The sequence below is a fragment of the Phoxinus phoxinus genome (assembly GCF_949152265.1).
Source record: "Phoxinus phoxinus genome assembly, chromosome: 21".
In the NCBI taxonomy this organism is placed as follows: Eukaryota; Metazoa; Chordata; class Actinopteri; order Cypriniformes; family Leuciscidae; genus Phoxinus; species Phoxinus phoxinus.
This window is the reverse complement of record NC_136896.1, coordinates 602,274-627,297: the sequence shown is the minus strand read 5'-3', so window position 1 is coordinate 627,297 and position 25,024 is coordinate 602,274. Positions and strand designations below refer to the sequence as shown.

The 25,024-nt window shown below is 43.6% G+C and overlaps 1 protein-coding gene across 8 annotated transcripts in view; it reads right to left on the bottom strand.

Annotated features, from left to right (window-relative positions):
* Nucleotides 1-25,024, bottom strand: part of fmn2b (formin 2b) — a 51,465-nt gene that overhangs the window by 10,970 nt on the left and 15,471 nt on the right. For all 8 annotated transcript variants that reach the window (XM_079595040.1, XM_079595038.1, XM_079595041.1 and 5 more), the window contains 9 exons: nt 18,783-19,777; nt 16,163-16,304; nt 9,910-9,997; nt 7,206-7,267; nt 3,088-3,179; nt 2,804-2,933; nt 1,572-1,718; nt 486-545; nt 288-408 (listed from right to left, as the gene is read on the bottom strand). In XM_079595040.1, coding sequence (XP_079451166.1) covers nt 288-408; nt 486-545; nt 1,572-1,718; nt 2,804-2,933; nt 3,088-3,179; nt 7,206-7,267; nt 9,910-9,997; nt 16,163-16,304; nt 18,783-19,777 — 1,837 coding nt within the window. The remainder of the gene's footprint in view (nt 1-287; nt 409-485; nt 546-1,571; nt 1,719-2,803; nt 2,934-3,087; nt 3,180-7,205; nt 7,268-9,909; nt 9,998-16,162; nt 16,305-18,782; nt 19,778-25,024) is intronic.

Here is a 25,024-nt window from a genome sequence, read left to right as displayed (position 1 = left end):
TGTGTAAAAGTGGAATAAAATGCTCGGAGAGAGAAATAATGTGAAGTAAAGGCCTGCGAACCATTCAGAAGCGTTAACAACTTCCAGGCGCATTACCAGCTGACCTCAGCAGACGAGTGTGTGTTTAAACAGAGACGGATCACGACGCTAACAGCTACACATGTGCAAGGAATAATTCAGTTCTTCTGTTGATCTGACACTGTAGCAGCAATCGTGATCAAACTACAGTCATAACCTTCAGACTTCAAGGCTTTTCACAACTCTCACACACACACACACACACACACCTCGCAGATCTTTCCGGAGTCTCAGCAGATCTTTAGTGAAGTCCTCAAACTTCATCTGAGAGCCCTGGAACAGGTCTTGAGGTTCTGGGAGCGGAAACACACACGTCTCCCTGCCCGCGTCCTGGAACACACACACACACACACTGAAGACTAGTACAGATTGTGCTGTTCTGTGAGAGCATCATGTATGAACCTCACCTCATCAAAGTGTCTCAGGTAGTACGACACGATGTACACCAGCAGACTCTTACTGTTGTCCTGAAACCAGAGGAGAGAAGTCAGCTGATCGAAACCAGTTAAAGTGTGTTTGTTTGTTTGTGTGAGCTTGTGTGTGTGACAGTGCGTGAGTGAGTGCGTGCGTGTGTGAATGGGAGTATGTCTATGTGAGTGTGTGTGTGCGTGCGTGTGAATGTGAGTGTGTAAATGGGTGCGTGTATGCGAGTGTGTTAGTGTGTGTATGTGAGTGAGTGTGTGTGTGTGTGTATGTGTGTGTGTGTGTGTGTGAATGCGTGCGTGTGTATGTGTTTGTGTGTATGTGAATGCGTGTGTGTGTGTGTGTATGTATGTGAATGCGTGCGTGTGTGTGTGTGTGAGTGTGTGTGTGTGTGTGTGTGACAGTGCGTCAGTGAGTGAGTGCGTGCGTGCATGTGACTAAGTGCGTGTTTGTGCATGCATGTGTGTGAGTGCGTGTGTGAGTGCGTTTGTGTGTGAATGGGAGTAGGTGTATGTGAGTGTGTGTGTGAATGTGTGCATGTGTGTATGTGAATGCGTGCGTGTGTGAATGCGTGCGTGCGTGCGTGTGAGTGAGAGTGAATCGTGTGTGTGTGAGTGAGTGAGTGTGTGAATCGTGTGTGTGTGAGTGTGTGAAAGAGTGTGTGAAAGAGTGTGTGAGTGAGTGAGTGTGTGTGTGTGAGGGTGTGAGAGAGTGTGTGTGAGAGAGTGTGTGTGTGAGTGTGTGTGAGGGTGTGAGAGAGTGTGTGAGTGTGTGTGAGTGAGTGAGTGTGTGAGTGAGTGAGTGAGTGAGTGAGTGAGTGAGTGAGAGTGAGTGTGTGAGTGTGTGTGAGTGAGTGTGTGAGTGAGTGAGTGTGTGAGTGAGTGTGTGAGTGAGTGAGTGAGTGTGTGAGTGAGTGAGTGAGTGAGTGAGAGTGTGTGTGAGTGAGTGTGTGAGTGTGTGTGAGTGAGTGAGTGTGTGAGTGAGTGTGTGAGTGTGTGTGAGTGAGTGAGTGTGTGAGTGAGTGAGTGAGTGAGTGAGTGAGTGAGTGAGTGAGTGTGTGTGTGTCTTACACTGCTCTTGACGTCCTTGAGTTTGGGCAGAATGTCCAGGGAAAAACCGTCAGCTTGACCTCTGGTTCGATTCCCTCCATTCATGAAATTACCAAACGCCAAAACTAAACCGAGAATCTGCAGGACTCCAGAACCGCTCTGGAGAGCCTGGAGGAGGAGCACAGAAACACGGATTCAGAACAAAACTGGACCGTCTGTGTGTGTGTGATGTCTGAACGAGTGTGTGTTACCCGTGGAAGACAGAATCAGTGTTTACTCGAGGACTGGGGTTTAAAAGACAAGTATTAATACCGACGATCATCGTGTTAGAATAACATAAGACTGGATTCATGATGCTGAAAATCCAGCTTTGATCAATTAAAATCAGCAACATAATGTGTCCCATAAATGTGAGCAAGTGAGTCATCTGAGCCGATTCAGTGAGCAAGTGAGTCATCTGAATCAAATCAGTGAGCGAGCAAGTAAAATCAGTGAGCAAGCGAAGCATCTGAGTCGACTCAGTAAGTCATCTGAGTTGATTAAGTGAGTCATCCGAGTCGATTAAGTGAGTCATCTGAGTCGATTAAGTGAGTCATCTGAGTCGATTAAGTGAGTCATCTGAGTCGATTAAGTGAGTCATCTGAGTCGATCAAGTGAGTCATCTGAGTCGATCAAGTGAGTCACCTGAGTCGATTAAGTGAGTCATCTGAGTTGATTAAGTGAGTCATCTGAGTCGATTAAGTGAGTCATCTGAGTCGATTAAGTGAGTCTACTGAGTCGATTAAGTGAGTCATCTGAGTCGATTAAGTGAGTCATCTGAGTCGATTAAGTGAGTCATCTGAGTCGATCAAGTGAGTCATCTGAGTCGATCAAGTGAGTCACCTGAGTCGATTAAGTGAGTCATCTGAGTTGATTAAGTGAGTCATCTGAGTTGATTAAGTGAGTCATCTGAGTCGATTAAGTGAGTCATCTGAGTCGATTAAGTGAGTCATCTGAGTCGATTAAGTGAGTCATCTGAGTCGATTAAGTGAGTCTACTGAGTCGATTAAGTGAGCAAGTGAGTTATCGGAGTCAAATCAGTGAGCAAGCTTGTCTGCCTGACATAAACCAATTATTCCAGTATTAGATTCACATTAGATTCACCAACTGGTTCAAATGAATCATTACAAAGAATCAAGAGGCTTGATTAAAAATTGTACAGAATCGCACTAATCCCGAGGTTTGTTGTTGTGCTGATTGTTTGTTTGCAGTACCTTGCAGACTCTCTGCAGAATCTGGAGTTTGCGCTGAACAGACGAGATGCATTCGGAGAATGTCGACTGGAAGAGAATGCAGAAGACTCGTCCGGAGAAATCAGGAATCTGGGAGAGTTGATGGAGAAACCTGAGAGCAGAAAAAAAAAAGAAGAAAAAAAAAGGTATAAAGCACTTTGAGCTATACATTTCTGCAGTTGGTGTGTGTGTGTGTGTGTGTGTGTGTGTGTGTGTGTGTGTGTGTGTGTGTGTGTGTGTGTGTGTGTGTGTGTTTCGGTCCTCACTGCTCGGGTTTGTCCAGAGGTTTGCTTGCTTCTTTGTCTTTTGAGGATTTGACGTGCTTCTCGATCTTGTCCAGCTCATCTTGCTGGGCTCTCTGAGAACACAAAACAGCATTTCAACACAATCAAACTATTATTTCACAACTCACAAACACTAGTGATGCTTCTGGACAATGAGATTGACCATCATAAATGTAGATGTTAGTTTTATTCTTTCAGTTCAGTGTAATCAGTTTGGCTTCCACACAACCACTGCACTTTACACCACACGCACACTGGAGATCTTGCGTTCAGCCGCATCATTATCTGGCTCGTTTGGAAGGAGAACAGAGCGTAATCGCAGTCGTTAGGAAGCCAGAGTCCAATAAAAGCTGCACCGGATCATGAGCTTCCCTCTCTCTCTGAGCGAGAGAGCAACAGAAACAGAGTTTGGTGCCGCAAATGATGGAAAATGTGGTATTGTGAAAGTACATCAAACAGCCAGACGCGATCGACACCGTAGAGTCAGACACAGATACGCACGAGCCTACGACAGCACACCATACAGAGACCAGAGAGGTTTCAACCTCAGGAACACACATCTGAACGACAACAGGCTAAACCTTTTGTGTCTACTTTACTAGCATAACTTGTCTTCCTTCAGATTAGAGGAATTAAAACATACTAAAGTATGTAGATTTCAATCTCAATCCATATCTTTAAAGTCCGAAATCTCCACTTTTTTTTTTTTTTACACACACAACTTTACAGTTTTATCCATACGTGTGTGACCCTGGACCACAAAACCAGTCACATGGGGCAATTTTTTTCATTTTGAGATGTATACATTACATGAAAGCTGAATAAATAATCTCTCCATTGATGTGTGGTTTGTTAGGATAGGACAATATTTGGTCGAGACACAACTATTGTAAATCTGGAATCTGAGGAGCAAAAAAATTTAAACATTAAGAAAATCTGCTTTAAAGTTGTGCATTTATGTTCACGATTGTGCTGCATTCACTCACAAAAATACATGTTTTATATATTTACGGTAGGACATTTACTAAATATCTTCATGGAACATGATCTTAATATCCTCATGATTTTTTGCATAAAAGAAAAATGGATAATTTTGACCCATACGATGTATAGTTGCTATTGCCACAGATATACTCGTGCGGCTCCAGACTGGGTCTGTGATCCAGGGTCACGTGTCTATATTCTGAAGGTTTGTTTATATATCGTTCACCTGATTTATACAATATTTTACTCTTAAAAACATGGTGGAAATGTATTTGTTTTCTAGCTGTTGACAGTGTTTTCTGATTTATGAGTGATAACAAGATTTCCAGAATCAAGAATTTTGAAACTGGCTTTATTCAATGTTCAGATTTATGGTCTGGAAATGTATGCAAATGAGTGCATATTTAATTAGAATTTTTCAATTTGTCACCATGGATTTGTACTGATCAGCTAATAATGTTTAAATCCAAGATGCATTTGAGACAAACAGCAGCTGAGAAGCTCGAATCAGATCGCCTGTACATCACTGCATATATGCACATCCAATCACATGAAATTTGTATATTAAATCACGTATATGCATATCCAATCAGACGTCATCTGCATGACAGGTGACACTGGAAGAATGAGAATATGGTGCAAAAGTTCATTTATTTCAGTAATTCAACATAAAAGGTGAAACTAATATATTATATAGACTCATTACATGCAAAGTGAGATATTTCAAGCCTTTATTTGTTATAATTTTGATGATTATGGCTTACAGCTTATGAAAACCTTTTCACAATATTCTAATTTTGAATTTGGGGTTTTCATAAACTGCCATAATCATCATAATTATAACAAATAAAGGCTTGAAATATCTCACTTTGCATGTAATGAGTCTATATAATATATTAGTTTCACCTTTTAAGTTGAATTACTGAAATAAATGAACTTTTGCACAATATTCTAATTTTTTCCAGTGTCACTTGTATATGCACATCAACTTTGAGCATTTTGACTATTGATCCAAATTTCATCTATGTATAAAAACCGCATTTCTAGTGTTTTGAGCGCGGCAGATCTTTAAAGGGCAAGTTCCCCGTCAGATCGTCGTTTGCCAGAGAGTCGGCGTCCGCCACACAGACGGCAGAGCTTCCCTCGGAGCAGAGCTGCAGAATAAATACCTTCATAAACAAACCCGCCGACATCAAACGGCACAGAAACGCACGCAGCCGAGCGGCTCAGGGCATCAGGAAGGTGATCAAAGACAGAAAACTGCTCTCGCTCGCACACACAGGAGAGAAGCACAGGACAAATGAGGCTAAGACAAACACTGTGGTTCAGGAGAGCGACTTGTGTACGGCTCAGGCGTGAATATAAACTCTGGGAAAAGTCCTCGGCTCCATTAAGCATCATCACGAGATCTATATATATACACACGGCACTTCAAACGCGGTGATTACACCAGCGCTGCCTCACATTCACGGCGTTTTAAGTGTAAATACTTTTAATATGAAGCAGCTTCACCGAGGCTCGGCCACGAGCGCCTTCAAACGCAGATATCATAAGACAATATACAGACACGACGGCTAGAGGATCGCAGGCTTGATGTATATATGCGACTGACATCTGTGTACGTGCCAGACTGGAAACCAGCACTCATAAAACGAGGGAGAAAAACACATTAGTGTGATCATTAGGTGCATTACTGGAGTCTGACTGTGTTTTTCTTCTTTTTTTGCCGTTGGAACGGGTCTGGATTTCATAATTACGGAGCGAGCCAGACGAAAACATCTCAGCGTTTCCTCCTCGACAGACGGATGATCAATCTGAAGACTATCGGGATCCAATCTCACGAGTTCAATGAGTTTGGCACGTGATGCTTTAAAATAAATACATGATATTTATGCAATAGTAAAACAAAAGCTGCACTTCTCCTGCTTTAGTCAAAGCATGTGTCAGAACGTGCTGTTCAAATGGGGTGGCTTTCTCCACAAGTGCTTCTTGGGAATGTTTTCTGGATTGCGCATGTAGTTTTCAGACATCATTGTTCTGAGAAACATTGATCTCTAGACTACAGGTGTGTGATTTCTGATTGGAGTCACATGACATTCAAGTAGACGTGTAGAAAAGCATCAGTAGTGGTCACGATGTTGTCAATTAAAACTACCCACTAAACGTGGATAAAATTATATAACTTAATAAAACCACTTATTTTATATGGATGTGAAATCTGGGGAGTAGTACCAGTACTTCATATAAAAATTGGGATTATACTCGATTAGAAAAATGTACAAAACCTACACGATGTACTGGGTTCACAGAAGCAGCGACGCCTGCAGGGCTGAATTACGCTTCACTAGAAACACATTTTGACCCCCAAAAGAAACTCCACTGTTACTCGACCCTCAATAGAACCACTAAATTGGCCAATTATCTATTATATAATTTTTTTTTAAGGAAGACAAATCCTCTCTAAATACAGATTAGGTGACATGATCTAGAAATAGAGAGAGAAAGGCAAACAAACATGGACTGACAGTGATCGACAGCAAATAGAGGATGAGAAACTCCTACATCTCACGACGTAAGAAACGTTTCTCCCCAGATCAGAAACATCGTTCACTGAATTATGGAATCAGAGAAAATGTACTCGATGACAGCGAAATATGTGGTCACTTTACATTAGGGTTCGATTCTCACTACTAACTACGACTTTACTACCTTACTAACTATTAATAATCAGTTAAGTTTAGGTATTGTAGGATTAAGGGATGTGGTCATGCAGAATAATGCATAAATATGTGCTTTATGAGTACTAATAAACAGCCAATATCCTAGTGATAATAAGCAACTAGTTTTATAGTGAGAATTGGACCCTAAACTAAAGTGTTACCAAATATGTTTTAGCCATTTACAATGTTAGAGAGACAAGCTTCACTTATGCTACATATGACATGATCTATACACGTTTATTATTTATATGTGTTAATGCTTTAGCAACATTGTGCTACAAAGTCATGCTAATAAAGTAATTTGAGAGAGAGCGAGAAGTGTGTGTGTGTGTGTGTGTGTGTGTGTGTGTGTGTGTGTGTGTGTGTGTGTGTGTGAGAGAGATATTCTCTGCTTACGTTCTCATAGAGGGCCTGTAACGTCTCCAGATCAACCACAGTATTATCCAGATTCAGGATCGCTGGAGACACAAACACAGACAGAAATCATCATCATCCTACATGTAAAAACCAAACATTCAACAGCATATAAATCAAACTTTACTGAACATTAGAGAATGAACCGTCGCCCCAGGACGATCTAGAGGACCGTGATGCTTTGAGATGTTGATGGACCGAATCACACACACCCATCCTCGACAAAAACATGATTTTCTCAGCTTTGTTTAAAATGTTTTTTTTATATTAAACCTAAAAAGCAAAACTTCAAGCAAAAGATTGACCAGAAAAAAAGAGCAACATTTGTGTTTGTGAAGAAAAGTGTTCGAAATGCACAAAGAAAAATAAAGGTCTTCAAATATTTACATGCACTGCAAATAATTTATCAACTTTATTTTTGAACTTTACATTTTTTATTACTACATAATACTCTCAAACACAGTATGTTTTATTGAATAAAAAAGACGCCAAGGAAACTCCATAACTTACCCACTTTAAATGTTAATAAAGAATGCATGAAGCGATTGTGTGGTTTAAAAGCAGACGGCCGGTCCTCCTCTCTGTTGCATGTTCAGATATTCATACTACAAACTATTCTGGGGCCATAAAGTTTCGTGGAAGTAATCAGTGTCAAGTGGGTGTCAAGTTTTATCAATACTTCTACTTCTTGATCTTCTACACTCTTAACCAGACTGGAAACACTGGTACGGCTTCAAGCTGGTTTCGTTCCCATCTTTACGGACCGCATTTAATCTGTACAACTCTAACAGTTTAAATCAAAACCCACCTATGCGGTCACTGGTGTTCCCCAGGGCTCCGTTTTAGGACCTCTTTTGTTTATTATTTATCTTTTACAAATTGGCATAATCTTTGGGAAATATGATATTGATTTTCATTATGCTGACGACACCGAACTTTGTCTCTTCTAAACCTTCAAAGTTTCCCTCTTCTGCCCTTGGGCAGTGCTTAAGTGAATTACAAAATTGGTTTTCAAGTTATTTTCTCAAATTGAATAGTAGTAAAGCAGAAATTCTTCAAAAAATACAATATCCAAGTCCAATATTTATTTGTTGGTAATAGAGAATTGCTCCGTACCTGTTAATATGAGCTTCAAAAGACCGTTCTGTCAAGAATGACACCCACAACTTTTAACCCGATTAGACAGTGTTATTCTCTCATGATTAGGAATATAAATCGGCGTGTCCTGTCACTCAAGAGTCCTGCTACGCTTGTGCATGCCCTCGGAACATCACGAATCGACTAATGCTTTATGGGCTTCCTTCCAAACCTCCTCATAAATTACAGTTGGCACAAAATGCCGCAGCTAAAACTTCCATTTCTGAACATATTTCTCCTACTAAATTTGCTCCCAGTTAAATTCTGTGTACATTTTAACTTACAAAGCACTTAACTTGGCTCCTTCATATCTTCTAGATCTTGTTCATACACACACTCCTTCCCGCACTTTAAGATCTTTTGCACTCACACTTGTTCTTCCGTAGAAGGTCACAACAGTTCTAGTGTTTCGGTCTTTAAATCTGTATCTGTTTAGGAGCCTTTTATGTGATTTAATGAGTGTTGCTGCACTGGTTTTATTGTTCAATGTCATTACTTTTATGGATTTTGTAAGGTGTCCTTGAGCCGCCTATAAATAAAATGTATAATAAAAACAATTAAAAAAGTTTCACAACTAGTGATATAATTCCAGTGCCGTCAGTAACACTAGTTAAAGTTGAGTGTGTGTGGTTCTCAGTCCTTCATGCTGCAGGACGACACAGAGTTGTTTCAGAGCTTGAGTTTGTTCAGAGGAGGGTCACGTTCAGGGTCCATCTGATATGTTATGGACCTGCAGGCTATCAGGAGATCAGGAAACACTCGCTGCCACCCAGAGGACGCCTTCGAGACTCACACACACGTCAGAGACCAGACGAGCATTCAAGTGAAGGAGCCGGAGGAAAACAGGAAACACACGAACAAAACCTCCAGCTTCACGTTCACCTCGACCCACTGGTGACTCAAACCTGACCAGAAGTCATGTGACCACCAGTCCAACCGTGCACAGAAGTCACGTGACCACCAGTCCAACCGTGCACAGAAGTCACGTGACCACCAGTCCAGTCCAACCGTGCACAGAAGTCACGTGACCACCAGTCCAGTCCAACCGTGCACAGAAGTCACGTGACCACCAGTCCAGTCCAACCGTGCACAGAAGAGTCATGTGACCACCAGTCCAGTCCAACCGTGCACAGAAGAGTCATGTGACCACCAGTCCAGTCCAACCGTGCACAGAAGAGTCATGTGACCACCAGTCCAGTCCAACCGTGCACAGAAGAGTCATGTGACCACCAGTCCAACATGTGACCACCCATCTGCCTTTGTGATTTCACAATATCACTATGCCATATTATGATTTTTAATTGTTTTAATATAGCCCGTAACCTTAGAAAGCGGTGTAATAATGCGGTTCATGGATTGTTGTCTGTGGAACGAGCCGCTTCCGGTATTTACTCAACTTTAATTGTTTTAAACGAGTACTCTAATGGAGCAATCGTGACAGGCCTACACGTGACCGCCGTCCAACAGCAGAACATCAGATTGACCAGCGACGCACAACTGGACCCCAGAAGCGGAGCGCTACGAGTGTACCGCCGGAAGATCTGCTCACCGTGCTGAATGTCCTTCATGTCGAGATGTAAACTGGACATCAGAATCCCCACCGCCTGCGAGCGCTTGGTGTTCAGCAGCTTCACCACCTGAAACACACACACACACGCTGCAAAATAATGCATGGAAAATACTGTTTTACAGCTTTTTAAAAACCTTTTGCACATAATATAAGCATCCACATTAAGCACTTGTGCTTGAAGAGCGTTTCCCAGACGGATAGACATGATAGATACTAAATATAACACAACCTCACATGCTTTCAAAGACCTTAAAGCATACTAATTATTTAATAAAACTTATTAAAGAGTCTCCCTCTTGAACAGAAGCTGTTAGACGTTCACGGTAAAAATGTTATAAAAGATTTAAGTCTTTGTACTTCAAACTGTCATGCTTTTCATGCTTCATGTGTTCTTGGATACAATATTCACTCTGAAAATATAGTTAGTAAATAATTACGTTGTAATTTTTTGTGAAATTTAGGAATTTCTGTGTAATTATGCACTATAACATGAGCTCAAGTGCTTTACTGCTTTTTAAAAGGTTTTGCACAATGTAAATAAGCATACAAATTAAGCAAATTCGCTTAGGAATCATTTAATCTGCTCAAGATGCTAAAAAATATTTGTTTGAAGTTGTGAATAAAACATTATACGAGATCGCTTTACAAGAAAATACTTGAAGTCTTTATCCTCTTATCCTAAGAAGTCTTTCCACTTCAAATTGACTTAATTCAATGCATTACTTGCAGTTTCTTAGCAAATAATTGGTGTAGAATTGACTGAAAGCATTTTCAGTCAGAAATTCCTAGTAAATTTAACAAATAATTACAATGCAGATGCAATATAGCTATACACGATATAACATGAACTCAAAGTGTTGGACTGCTTTTAAAAAATGTTTTTCACATAATAAAGATATAAATTAAGCACTTCAAGCGGGTGTTTGGGCCGGTGAATGAGTTTTAAATATACTTAAAACATATATATATAAAGCGGGAATGGCCGATGTATTTGCATGTCTCAACAGCCACAATCTTAGTGAACTTGTCAATCATCTCGATGGATGACGCAGAGGAAACTGACCAATAAGAGGACAGTTTTACTCACATGTGACTCATGTAAAATGTCTGGCGAACCAAACCAAGAAAAGGCAACATTAAGTTTCTGTTTTTGCACAAGTTTGAAAACTTCAGTCCTTAATTGCTTCCAAATAACTAAATATTGCTACTCATATTTAATGAAACAAACATTATGTAACGTCAGACAATCGTCAGAAGAATGTTGACTCCGCGTCTGTAATTGCATCTATTTGGTCATTAAGTGCTTATTTTAAAAGAAAAGTGGTTTCGGCTCGACTTGAACAAAACCCAATTCATTCAGCGCTGATCTTTATCAGTCATGAGGACAATGAAGGACCGTCTGCGCATGCAAACATGATCACGTGATCAGGAACGTGTGTGTGTGTGTGTGTGTGTGTGTGTGAATGAGAGAGACTTCAGATCGATCACGGGCTTGACGTCAGAGAGGAACCAGAACACAATACTCCTCACACAAACTGATCTGGAGCCGAAAGTACGATTGACTGAAGAGCACGGCTCCGGTCTAAACGGGAAGCTCTGCAGATGAGGAAGATTCCGGGGAACAAGCAAGCCGAGACTACACGAGACACGCTTTACTCACTGATCCCACCGTGAACAAACAAGCCGAGACTACACGAGACACGCTTTACTCACTGATCCCACCGTGAACAAACAAGCCGAGACTACACGAGACACGCTTTACTCACTCTGATCCCGCCGTGAACAAACAAGCCGAGACTACACGAGACAAGCTTTACTCACTCTGATCCTCGGGTTCAGTCAGAGGCAGCCTTTTAATACCATATTAATATCATTATTGTAATCACTACTACTATTTTTAGTCCTCTTCCTCGTCTTCCAACCTCCCCCTCATTCCTAATTAAATTAGTTTATTGTTATTAGTACTACTACTAATACTATATTATATCATCTTCAAGTAATTTTTTTACTACCATCATCATTATTGTCATCAATATGTGTGTTTTACCATTATGTCTGTTACACATCTCCAGATGTTCCTTTGTTTATGTGCAGTGTTGGGAAAGTTACTTTTAAAAGTAATGCGTTACAATATTGCGTTACTCCCTTAAAAAGTAAATAATTGCATTACTTGGATACTTTTTTCCCCACCTGGGCTGGGCTTGTTTTTTAATAACACAAAAGTTCTATTTTTGGACAAATGTAAAGACCCGTTCACAGCAAAAGTGAAATAATAATCCTCAGACTGAAGGACGTGTACAGTATAGAGGAAAGCAAACAAGCAAACCTTTCTATCTATCTACAGTAAATTTTTGCTTATTAAACTGAATCATCGAAGGTCAGAAGCAAACACATTGGTCAATAGAGTGAGATTAAATGCATACTTTTTTTTATTTATTTAACATATTTAGTTATTTTGAGGTTTGCATAGTATTCTGATTCTGCATTTCACTGATTTTATTCATTTTGAGGAATATTGAATATATTTTTGTGCAAGTGTGATGAGTAAATGCTCACATATAGTCTAGAACTACAATAAACATCATGTTCACACACACACACACTTTGATTTGTCTCAACACGAGGACAGGAGAGCTGTCAGTCATGGGAAAACAAAGTAACTTGCGTTACTTATTTGAAAAAGTAACTCAGATATTTTGTTGTAAATTTTAAAAGTAATGCGTTACTTCACTAGTAACTTGAAAAAGTAATCCGATTACGTAACTCAAGTTACTTGTAATGCATTTCCCCAACACTGTTTATATGACACACACACACAGTAAATAGTATCTTTGTTTGCATAATAAAAAAAGCTTTAAAAGATGCTTGATGGCTTTTTTTCGGTTGTTTATTTCGCTCTGTCGTCACGCGGCCAAAAACACATAAAACAGAAACTATACAGAAGCAGAAGCATGCGATGGTGCACGCGCTCTCTCCCCGCGCTGCTAATCAACCTCCAAACCTTCCCTGAAGAAAAACACAAGCAATCGGCGAAGAAATGAAGGTCAGCAACTGCATCCACAGGGCAAACGCCACAATTATCAACGGCAGGCAATTACACCAAACACAACACGTTACTTTATCAAAAGAAATTGTTGCCGGGCAACTTTTGACAGATACGGAAACGAGTCTCCAATTATTTCCCTGTGAGATCATGTTTAAATCATGAGTGGAGAAAGGCATTAAACAGGAGACGCGGATGTTTTTCAGGTCAAGCGGCCCTTCGGCGAGGCAAATTACCTCCAGACCCGGCCAACCCCGCGAGCACATCAGCGCCGCATTACCATATCAAACGCAGAGCCTGAACCGTTCCCCGTCAGCGGGACGCTAAGTGCACTTCATTGCCATCACATATTTTAGCAATCATCATAAATTAGGCATCATTTGAAAGGTTAAACTGAAAATCATCCTGTGAAAACAGTTTTGAGATTAGGCCCCGTTACTTCATGGGAACCCATCTTAAAGTCCCCCTGTGGTGAAAATACAGCTTTTAATGTAGTTTGTGTTTTTTTTATAAGACACACATGTGTAAGTTCATAAGTGGACAGCAATGCTGAGTATTTTCTGCTTAAAACTGCAGTGAACCAAAGACAGTCTCAAAAACACGGTTTGAAATCGCTGGTGTTTCTGACGTCACACACTACCTTGACCAATCAGATCAACGTGTGATCGTCCACCAGTGGATCTCTGAGTGAGTGAGTGGAGGCGAGACTCATTTGCATATTCATAGAACCACGCATACTAAATGAAGCAAGGGTGTCGAGTTACATTCAAGATATTTTAAGGCATGAACTTTTTTTTTTCAAATATTTAATTTTGTTGATCAAAGATGAGTTAAGGGATAACATTATCAACCACAGGGGGACTTTAAATGTTTAGTGGGCGGAGTCATTTTTCAAATGTTCAAACTTTACTGCACTGCAAAGGCAGAATGCTGATCTAACATGGTCTGGCCAAACACTGCGCTGCAAAACATTAATAACAGCTTTAAATTGTCAATGCTGGCGAATTACTGTTGTATAAGTGAGATAATCCACGGCTAGCTGTGCATTAAACCCTTTGAATGAACTCCGCTTCTTTACCTCCACGTCGTGCATAAAAAAAAGTTTAATGCACAGCTAGCCGTGGATTATCGCTAACTTAGCAGGCTCCTCCCACTCGTGGGAAGAGTCATGTTTTAAACTGTGACAGAAGACGCATCAAATGAGTGTGTCGCCCGGTGGCTGTTTTTGGTAAAGTGCCTAAACAACATTTTTGTGATACCAACTTCAAATTTGGAACATAACTTGGTTAGAGACATAGCTTTGATTTTATAGCAATTTTATAGTAAAAATTTATTTTCAAAGTATATTCAATACATTTGCTTCACAGTAAATGTAAACTAACTTTTCTTTTCTACAATTTGAAGTGAATAATTAATGAGCTATAGCCATTTAAGTTCAGATAGTGCATTTACACATCTACTTTCAAGAAGTCGGGTTACAGTTTACAGGTTTAAATCAGCACAAAAATAAAATAAAATCAACAACATTCCTTCAGGATTAAAAGATCCCAAATTTTCCCAGTTCTTATTACACTTGCGGTGCTTTGAGTGAAAAGCATGAGTGAGTCTGTGAATAAATGAGACACGGCGACAGTCGTATTATCGCGTCTCCGTCAGCGTTCGACAAAGTGCTTCCGGTTCCTCGAAACAAAGAAAGCCACAGACGCCAAACACCTCAAAACACGGCGGAGGCTCAAACATTCTGTCCCAGAAACCCTGATAAACAGACACACTGATGCCTCACTCGCTCAGCCCTCGCAGCGCTGATGGACAGATGGGAACCGATGGGCTGTGTGTAAGCGGGACAGCTCCAAAAGAAAAAATCATGTTATGTTAATGGATGAGTTGCAAACATGCAAACATCGAGCAGGATGAGCATTAGTGTGGTTAACCTCAGGTCTGTTCACAGGCGAGTGTGGTTTGAACGTCATGTGATTTGAGACGTGTGTGTGTGTGTCTGTGTGTGTGTGTGGGTCACATATGAAGAACATGTTTAAAGAAAGTGAATCTGGAGAAAAACGGCCCGTGTGCAGATCATTATTCACTCTGAAATCTGAAGAGCACATTTAAGTAAGAGAATTATGAGCTGCACTGATTATATGCATTGTGGCAGTTTTAATGACAAACATTTCTAACAATGCAAAAACTTTTAAATAAAGAAAATGATTGTTTTGTTTAATCCAAAGAGTTCATTGTTGAATTTATATGTAAAAATTCATAACAGAAACAAACTAATACAATATATTTGTATTTATTTTAATAAAATACAATTACGTATTTAAATAAAAAATATTAAAAATACTAACATTTATTTTATTTATGCATGATTAAATATTTATGAATGTAAATACAAATACATATAATTTATTAAGGCATTTATTTAAATAAAATATAGAAATAAATAAATATATTTATTAAAATAAATACATAAACATAAATATGTACTTTATTTATGCATTTACATAATATATAATAAAATATTTATATGGAATTAAATAAAAAAAAAAAAAAAGTGAAATCTAAATAATCTAATAAAAGGATGCTAAGGATGAATAGTCGAGTCATTATTTTATGTTTTTTTGGTCTAGATCCTGGTATCCAGCACGGTCTTGTCTTTGGAACAGTGAATAGAGTGAAAATCGAACTGGATAATGTAATGAATGGGTCTCATGAAGTTTGCACTTCAGTTTATTACTGTAAATCTGCTTTAAACCGATCTGTACTGTATAAAGCGCTACATGACAAAAGAAAAGTTTAAGTATGTTTATGTTGATGCGTTTCAACAGAAATCCATACAGGTGCAGAATTTTTTTTTTTTTTTAAACATCCGAGCCGTTATAGAAATACGTTTGTGGAAAGCACACAGATCCGATTAAACAACAGATATATGAACGTGCTTTTTATGGATCTTTTGCTAATTTTTCCAAGCAGCAAATTTCCATCCAAGAACTGGGATCTGGAATTCTGCGCTAGTGCCAAGAGCTCGACATTTACTCTCAGCTGTCGGCAGAGGAGCCGGGATCTGTACACACACGCACACACACACACACACACACACACACACACACACACACACACACACACACACAGTTCCCCTGGACTTAAGCTGGACCCCGAGCCGCAGACACAACACCGGACGCCTCCGCTCACCTGCTTGGTCTTCGACCGGCTGATCGTGTCCGAGAGAGGTTTCTTCTTCTCCTTGACTGCCGTTTTGGAGAAAAGTTCGACAAACTCCTCAAAATCCACGGATGGCTCTTCGATCGTCTCCCATACGAGAGATTTCAAGTCCCTGCGGAGGAAAACAGACTTTTATACAAGCACTCTTGCAGATGAACATGAATTAAAATAAATCCCTCAATCAAACATATAACTAAATTAAACATAGTTATAGTTAGATGCATCTCATATCAACTCTTGCTGATCACAGAATCAATGATTTACACTCTAATCAACACTGACTATGACATGCAGTTGCAGGGTGTTGCTAGGGCAGTGCATCCTGGTTGCTAGGGAGTTGCTAGTGTTTTTCTGGTCTGTAGATGTAGCACAAGTTTCTCCTTCAATGTGTCTGTGGGGGGTTTTCTGGGGGTTTTCAGTTTACTTAAAGGATTAGTTCACCCTAAAATAAAAATGTTTTTTAGTAAATAGTCCTTTTGGTGTTGTTCTAATGCCTTTCTGTCTTTTTCGGACCACAACAGGAGAATATTAGGGTGAACTGTCCCTTTAGACGGGAATACACTACACAGCTTTTATAAATGGATGGAGACTGGAATCGAATTACAGTCTGAAGCTAAAACCAGAGCCTGTGCCCATCACACACCACGTGATTTACTGTGAACTCCATCAACTCCGACTCGTCTGTGCAAAAATCCAGCCTTAAGTGAAGTAAATTAACTCAAATCACTGACTATGAGTGCTAGCGAGAAATGGTGATGATTGCCTCATTAAATGCCACTATACAATGATCTGCATGTCTGCTCTTCTCCAGCGGGTCTCCTAATATTACTGTCTAAATACGTGGCATTGTATATTACAAAAATGGTTTGCCTTTGACGAATTGCTGTTGTAAGTCGCTTTGGATAAAAGCGTCTGCTAAATGCATAAAGTCGCAATAGAAATTACTCAACCCCTTTCAGCTGTTTGCAACGAACAAATCAAACGAAAGTAATTGAAATAGCTCAACAAATGTTTCAAGTTGAGAGTTTTGTTTCCCAAAATATAACTCAAAAATGCAACTTTTAATGACTCCTGCAGTCTCAAAATTATTCACCCCCTGAACAGAATCCCTCACAACAGCACAAATCTGCAGAGCAGGCGTTTCTCACTAATCAAGGGCTTCATTAGTGTCACCAGGTGTGCTTGAGATAGAACACATGAAATATCTGAACTGGTGAGGTTTGTCGAGTCACGTTTGACTGCATGTTAGAAATAAGTCAAGAGAATGTTCCAAACAGTTAGTAGAAGATATTGCCCTTCTCAATCAAGGAAGAGGACACAGAACGATAGCGAAGACACTAAATGTTCCTCGAGACACAGTTGGAAGCATAGTTCGCAAGTTCAGAGTTAAAGGAACAGTGGTTACACTCCCTGGACGGGCAGAAGGAAGCGATACACCGTTCAGGAAAACCCTTGAGTCAAGACTGGCTGCAGACACTGAGGTTTCAGCTCGAGCGCATGCCAGAACTCCAGGACTACACCACTGCTGACCCAAAGCACAAGAACAGAGCTCACAATCATGTAAATAAGCCACAGAAGGTTTGGGATTCTGTTCTGTGGAGCGATGACACTGGACTGGAGCTTCTGTCGCTCTGGATCAGCGGTGTGTCCTGAGGAGGAAGCGTGAGCTGTGAAGAGCTCCGTCTACAGTTCAGCATGTGGAGCTCGTGATGCTCTGCGGCCGCTTTATATCCTCCGGCTCTGGAGACCTGCAGCGTGTGGAGCTCGTGATGCTCTGCGGCCGCTTTATATCCTCCGGCTCTGGAGACCTGCAGCGTGTGGAGCTCGTGATGCTCTGCGGCCGCTTTATATCCTCCGGCTCTGGAGACCTGCAGCGTGTGGAGCTCGTGATGCTCTGCGGCCGCTTTATATCCTCCGGCTCTGGAGACCTGCAGCGTGTGGAGCTCGTGATGCTCTGCGGCCGCTTTATATCCTCCGGCTCTGGAGACCTGCAGCGTGTGGAAGCAGAGATGATCCACTGAAGGATCAGGATATCCTAGGAGAAGACATCATGCCATCAGTGAGGAAGCTGAAGCTGGACCTTCATCAGGACAACGATCCCCAGCATTCCTCAAACTCCACCCAGGCTTGGTTGCAGAAGAAGTCCTGTGAGATACAGTGGCATCACAGTCTCCTGACATGAACTCCATAGAAACACCGGCTCAGATTCCTCAGGAACGCTGCCAGGAGCTGCTGTCGGGATATACATCTCGCTTGCAGAAGCTCATAACAGCAAAAGGCTAAAGATGCTTGCCATGAAGGGGGTGAATAATTTTGAAACTGCAGAAGTCATTAAAAGTTGCATTTTCAGTTAAATTTGGACGACTTGAAACATTGTGTTGAGCCATTTTAAATACGTTTGTTTGATTTGTTCATTGCAAACAGCTGAAAGTCTGAAAATGTTGCCAATAAACCTGATTTGCAATGAGGGTTGGATAATTTCGATTGCAACTGTATATCGAGCAACTGACTATAGTATTTTGGCTATTAGCATGGTCATTTTGTAAGCAGAACAGATCAAAATGAGGAAATGGTTGTAAAGCATAAGTACTTTTTGGGGTTCAGCTGAATGCGTGTCCAGTACAGCGGTTTCATGGGTCTCGGCGGCTCCACAAGGCTCTTGCGAGGCGGTTTCTCATGTGTCGCTCCTAATGCGAACAGACCCAGCGGCAGCGGAGGCGGCAAAGAACCCAAACCAAAGGTCAGAGGAGGCGCAGAGGCTCCGGGAGCCATAAATGGAGGAGGTGGAGGTGGCGGCGCACTCATTCCTGGTAAAGGAGGTGGAGGAGGTGCTCCTGGTAAAGGAGGTGGAGGAGGCGGCAGCACACTCATTCCTGGTAAAGGAGGTGGAGGAGGCGGCAACGCACTCATTCCTGGTAAAGGAGGTGGAGGAGGCGGCAACGCACTCATTCCTGGTAAAGGAGGTGGAGGAGGCGGCAACGCACTCATTCCTGGTAAAGGAGGTGGAGGAGGAGGCGCACTCATTCCTGGTAAAGGAGGTGGAGGAGGAGGTGCACTTACTCCTGGTAGAGGAGGCGGAGGAGGAGGCGCACTCATTCCTGGTAAAGGAGGTGGAGGAGGTGGCGCACTCATTCCTGGTAATGGAGGTGGAGGAGGAGGTGCACTTACTCCTGGTAATGGAGGTGGTGGAGGAGGCACCGAAGCCCCCGGCTGCTGCTGGCAGACGCACACAAACGCTTGAGAACCAGCCTGAGACTGAGAGCAGGAGTCACTCCCTCCGGGCGCCTGCGCCTCCACAGGAGGCACTTTAAACATAAAGCTCTCGTCCACAGGAGACGTTTGCACCGATTTGGCCTCCAGCGGCAGCAGTGCAGAGTGTTCCGTCTGCAGGTCCACATGGCAGACGTCTGGCACGAGGCTCTCCTCCCCCCCACACTCCTGGTCCTGCGTGATGACCTCCCGCTCCAGCAGGGGTTTCTCCAGCTCCGCGATCTTACTGCGCAGGGCCTCGATCGTCTGCTCCAGCTGCTCGATCACGCAGACGTGCTCCTGCTTCAGACTCACCGTCTTCAGCACAGACTCCTCCTGCAGAGAGACAGAGGGAGAGAGAGAGAGAGGTGGGATGAGAAGCAGATAAATGCAACAGACAGAAACTGATATAAATCTGGGTTTCTCTTCCACTTAAGTCACTGGTGTTCAGGCCGCAGCAAATGTGTGCCACCTCCTCCTCCTCCAGGAGTAAGTGCACCTCCTCCTCCTCCTCCAGGAGTAAGTGCACCTCCTCCTCCTCCTCCAGGAGTAAGTGCACCTCCTCCTCCTCCTCCAGGAGTAAGTGCACCTCCTCCTCCTCCTCCAGGAGTAAGTGCACCTCCTCCTCCAGGAGTAAGTGCACCTCCTCCTCCAGGAGTAAGTGCACCTCCTCCTCCAGGAGTAAGTGCACCTCCTCCTCCAGGAGTAAGTGCACCTCCTCCTCCAGGAGTAAGTGCACCTCCTCCTCCAGGAGTAAGTGCACCTCCTCCTCCAGGAGTAAGTGCACCTCCTCCTCCTCCTCCAGGAGTAAGTGCACCTCCTCCTCCTCCTCCAGGAGTAAGTGCACCTCCTCCTCCTCCTCCAGGAGTAAGTGCACCTCCTCCTCCTCCTCCAGGAGTAAGTGCACCTCCTCCTCCTCCTCCAGGAGTAAGTGCACCTCCTCCTCCTCCTCCAGGAGTAAGTGCACCTCCTCCTCCTCCTCCAGGAGTAAGTGCACCTCCTCCTCCAGGAGTAAGTGCACCTCCTCCTCCAGGAGTAAGTGCACCTCCTCCTCCTCCTCCAGGAGTAAGTGCACCTCCTCCTCCTCCGCCAGGAGTAAGTGCACCTCCTCCACCAGGAGTAAGTGCACCTCCTCCTCCTCCTCCTCCTCCACCAGGAGTAAGTGCACCTCCTCCTCCTCCTCCACCACCAGGAGTAAGTGCACCTCCTCCTCCTCCACCAGGAGTAAGTGCACCTCCTCCTCCTCCTCCACCAGGAGTAAGTGCACCTCCTCCTCCTCCTCCACCAGGAGTAAGTGCACCTCCTCCTCCTCCTCCACCAGGAGTAAGTGCACCTCCTCCTCCTCCACCACCAGGAGTAAGTGCACCTCCTCCTCCTCCACCAGGAGTAAGTGCACCTCCTCCTCCTCCTCCACCAGGAATAAGTGCACCTCCTCCTCCTCCTCCACCACCAGGAGTAAGTGCACCTCCTCCTCCTCCACCAGGAGTAAGTGCACCTCCTCCTCCTCCTCCTCCACCAGGAGTAAGTGCGTGTGTGGGTGTGAGTGAGTGAGTGTGTGTGGTACAGTGGTTAGAGCAAGTATTTGATACACTGCCGATTTTGCAGGTTTTCCTACTTACAAAGCATGTAGAGGTCTGTAATTTTTATCATAGGTACACTTCAACTGTGAGAGACGGAATCTAAAAATCCAGACAAAAAAATCCAGAAAATAACATTGTATAATTTTTAAATAATTAATTTGCATTTTATTGCATGACAAGTATTTGATCACCTACCAACCAGTAATAATTCCTGCTCTCACAGACCTGTTAGTTTTTCTTTAAGAAGCCCTCCTGTTCTCCAAACCGGTGCAGTTAATACAGGAAATGAGTGAACTCGTTACCTGTATAAGAGACACCTGTCCACACACTCAACCAAACAGACACCTGTCCACACACTCAACCAAACAGACACCTGTCCACACACTCAACCAAACAGACACCTGTCCACACACTCAACCAAACAGACACCTGTCCACACACTCAACCAAACAGACACCTGTCCACACACTCGATCAAACAGACACCTGTCCACACACTCAACCAAACAGACACCTGTCCACACACTCGATCAAACAGACTCCTGTCCACACACTCAATCAAACAGACACCTGTCCACACACTCAACCAAACAGACACCTGTCCACACACTCAGTCAAACAGACACCTGTCCACACACTCAGTCAAACAGACACCTGTCCACACACTCAACCAAACAGACACCTGTCCACACACTCGATCAAACAGACTCCTGTCCACACACTCAATCAAACAGACACCTGTCCACACACTCAATCAAACAAACAGACACCTGTCCACACACTCAATCAAACAAACAGACACCTGTCCACACACTCAATCAAACAGACACCTGTCCACACACTCGATCAAACAGACACCTGTCCACACACTCAACCAAACAGACACCTGTCCACACACTCGATCAAACAGACTCCTGTCCACACACTCAATCAAACAGACACCTGTCCACACACTCAACCAAACAGACACCTGTCCACACACTCAGTCAAACAGACACCTGTCCACACACTCAATCAAACAGACACCTGTCCACACACTCAACCAAACAGACACCTGTCCACACACTCGATCAAACAGACTCCTGTCCACACACTCAATCAAACAGACACCTGTCCACACACTCAACCAAACAGACACCTGTCCACACACTCAGTCAAACAGACACCTGTCCACACACTCAATCAAACAAACAGACACCTGTCCACACACTCAATCAAACAGACACCTGTCCACACACTCGATCAAACAGACACCTGTCCACACACTCAACCAAACAGACACCTGTCCACACACTCGATCAAACAGACTCCTGTCCACACACTCAATCAAACAGACACCTGTCCACACACTCAACCAAACAGACACCTGTCCACACACTCAACCAAACAGACACCTGTCCACACACTCAATCAAACAAACAGACACCTGTCCACACACTCAACCAAACAAACAGACACCTGTCCACACACTCAACCAAACAGACACCTGTCCACACACTCAACCAAACAGACACCTGTCCACACACTCAACCAAACAGACACCTGTCCACACACTCAACCAAACAGACACCTGTCCACACACTCAATCAAACAGACACCTGTCCACACACTCAGTCAAACAGACACCTGTCCACACACTCAGTCAAACAGACACCTGTCCACACACTCAGTCAAACAGACACCTGTCCACACACTCAGTCAAACAGACACCTGTCCACACACTCAGTCAAACAGACACCTGTCCACACACTCAGTCAAACAGACACCTGTCCACACACTCAGTCAAACAGACACCTGTCCACACACTCAGTCAAACAGACACCTGTCCACACACTCAGTCAAACAGACACCTGTCCACACACTCAGTCAAACAGACACCTGTCCACACACTCAGTCAAACAGACACCTGTCCACACACTCAGTCAAACAGACACCTGTCCACACACTCAGTCAAACAGACACCTGTCCACACACTCAGTCAAACAGACTCTAACCTCTCCACAATGGCCAAGACCAGAGAGCTGTGTGAGGACATCAGGGATAAACTGTAGACCTGCACAAGGCTGGATGGGCTACAGGACAATAGGCATCAGCTTGGAGAGAAGGCAACGACTGTTGGCGCAATTATTAGAAAATGGAAGAAGTTCAAGATGAGGTCAATCTCCCTCGGTCTGGGTCACCATGCAAGATCTCACTCGTGGGGCATCAGTGATCATGAGGAAGGTGAGGGGTCAGCCCAGAACTACACGGCAGGACCTGGTCACTGACCTGAAGAGAGCTGGGACCACAGTCTCACAGAAAACCATTAGGAACACACTACGCCGTCATGTATTAAACTCCTGCAGCACACGCAAGGTCCCCCTGCTCAAGCCAGCGCATGTCCAGGCCCGTCTGAAGTCTGCCAATGACCATCTGGAGGATCCAGAGGAGGAACGGGAGAAGGTCATGTGGTCTGATGAGACAAAAATATGGGGTGTGTATCGCCAGATCTTGGCCAACAACCTCCTTCCCTCAGTAAGAGCACTGAAGATGGGTCGTGGCTGGGTCTCCAGCAGGACAACAACCCGAAACACAGCCAGGGCAACTGAGGAGTGGCTCCGTAAGAAGCATCTCGAGGTCCTGCAGTGGCCTAGCCAGTCTAACCCTGAACCCAATAGAAGATCTGTGGAGGAGCTGAGAGTCCGTATTGCCCAGCGACAGCCCCGAAACCTGGAGGATCTGGAGAAGGTGTGTGTGGAGGAGTGTGTGTGCAAACCTGGAGGATCTGGAGAAGGTGTGTGTGGAGGAGTGTGTGTGCAAACCTGGAGGATCTGGAGAAGGTGTGTGTGGAGGAGTGTGTGTGCAAACCTGGAGGATCTGGAGAAGGTGTGTGTGGAGGAGTGTGTGTGCAAACCTGGAGGATCTGGAGAAGGTGTGTGTGGAGGAGTGTGTGTGCAAACCTGGAGGATCTGGAGAAGGTGTGTGTGGAGGAGTGTGTGTGCAAACCTGGAGGATCTGGAGAAGGTGTGTGTGGAGGAGTGTGTGTGCAAACCTGGAGGATCTGGAGAAGGTGTGTGTGGAGGAGTGTGTGTGCAAACCTGGAGGATCTGGAGAAGGTGTGTGTGGAGGAGTGGGCCAGAAGGTGTGTGTGGAGGAGTGGGCCAGAAGGTGTGTGTGGAGGAGTGGGCCAGAAGGTGTGTGTGGAGGAGTGGGCCAGAGTCCCTGTGTGTGCAAACCTGCTCCAGAACTACAGGACACGCATGATCTCTGTAACTGCAAACACAGGTTTCTGAACCAAATATGAAGTTCTGCTTTTCTGATGCATCAAACACTTCTGTCATGCAATAAAATGCTAATTAATTACTTAAAATCATACAATGTGATTTTCTGGATTTTTGTTTTAGATTGTCACTCACAGTTGAAAAGTACCTATGATAAACATTACAGACTTCTACATGCTTTGTACGTGGAAAAACATTGCAAAATCGGCAGTGTATCAAATACTTGTTCTCCACACTGTGTGTGTGTGTGTGTGTGTGTGTGTGTGTGTGTGTGTGTGTGTGACACACATACCGTTTCAACAGAGTCTGCTAGTGGTCTATAATCGTCTGGTGAAGCATTAAAGTCTACAGTAATGCTGCCCTCTGCTGGTCACTCACACTGAAGCACTCCAGCTGTGTGTGTGTGTGTGTGTGTGTGTGTGTGTGTGTGTGTGTGTGTGTACAGTAACGCTGCCCTCTGCTGGTCACTCAAAAAGAAGCACTCCAGCTGTGTGTGTGTGTGTGTGTGTGTGTGTACAGTAACGCTGCCCTCTGCTGGTCACTCAAAAAGAAGCACTCCAGCTGTGTGTGTGTGTGTGTGTGTGTGCAGTAACGCTGCCTTCCGCTGGCACTCCAGCAGTGTGTGTGTGTGTGTGTGTGAATACAGTAACGCTGCCCTCCACTGGTCACACACATTGAAGCACTCCTGCTGTGTGTGTGTGTGTGTGTGTGCGCGCGCAGGGGCGCAACTACCCAGTGTCAGAG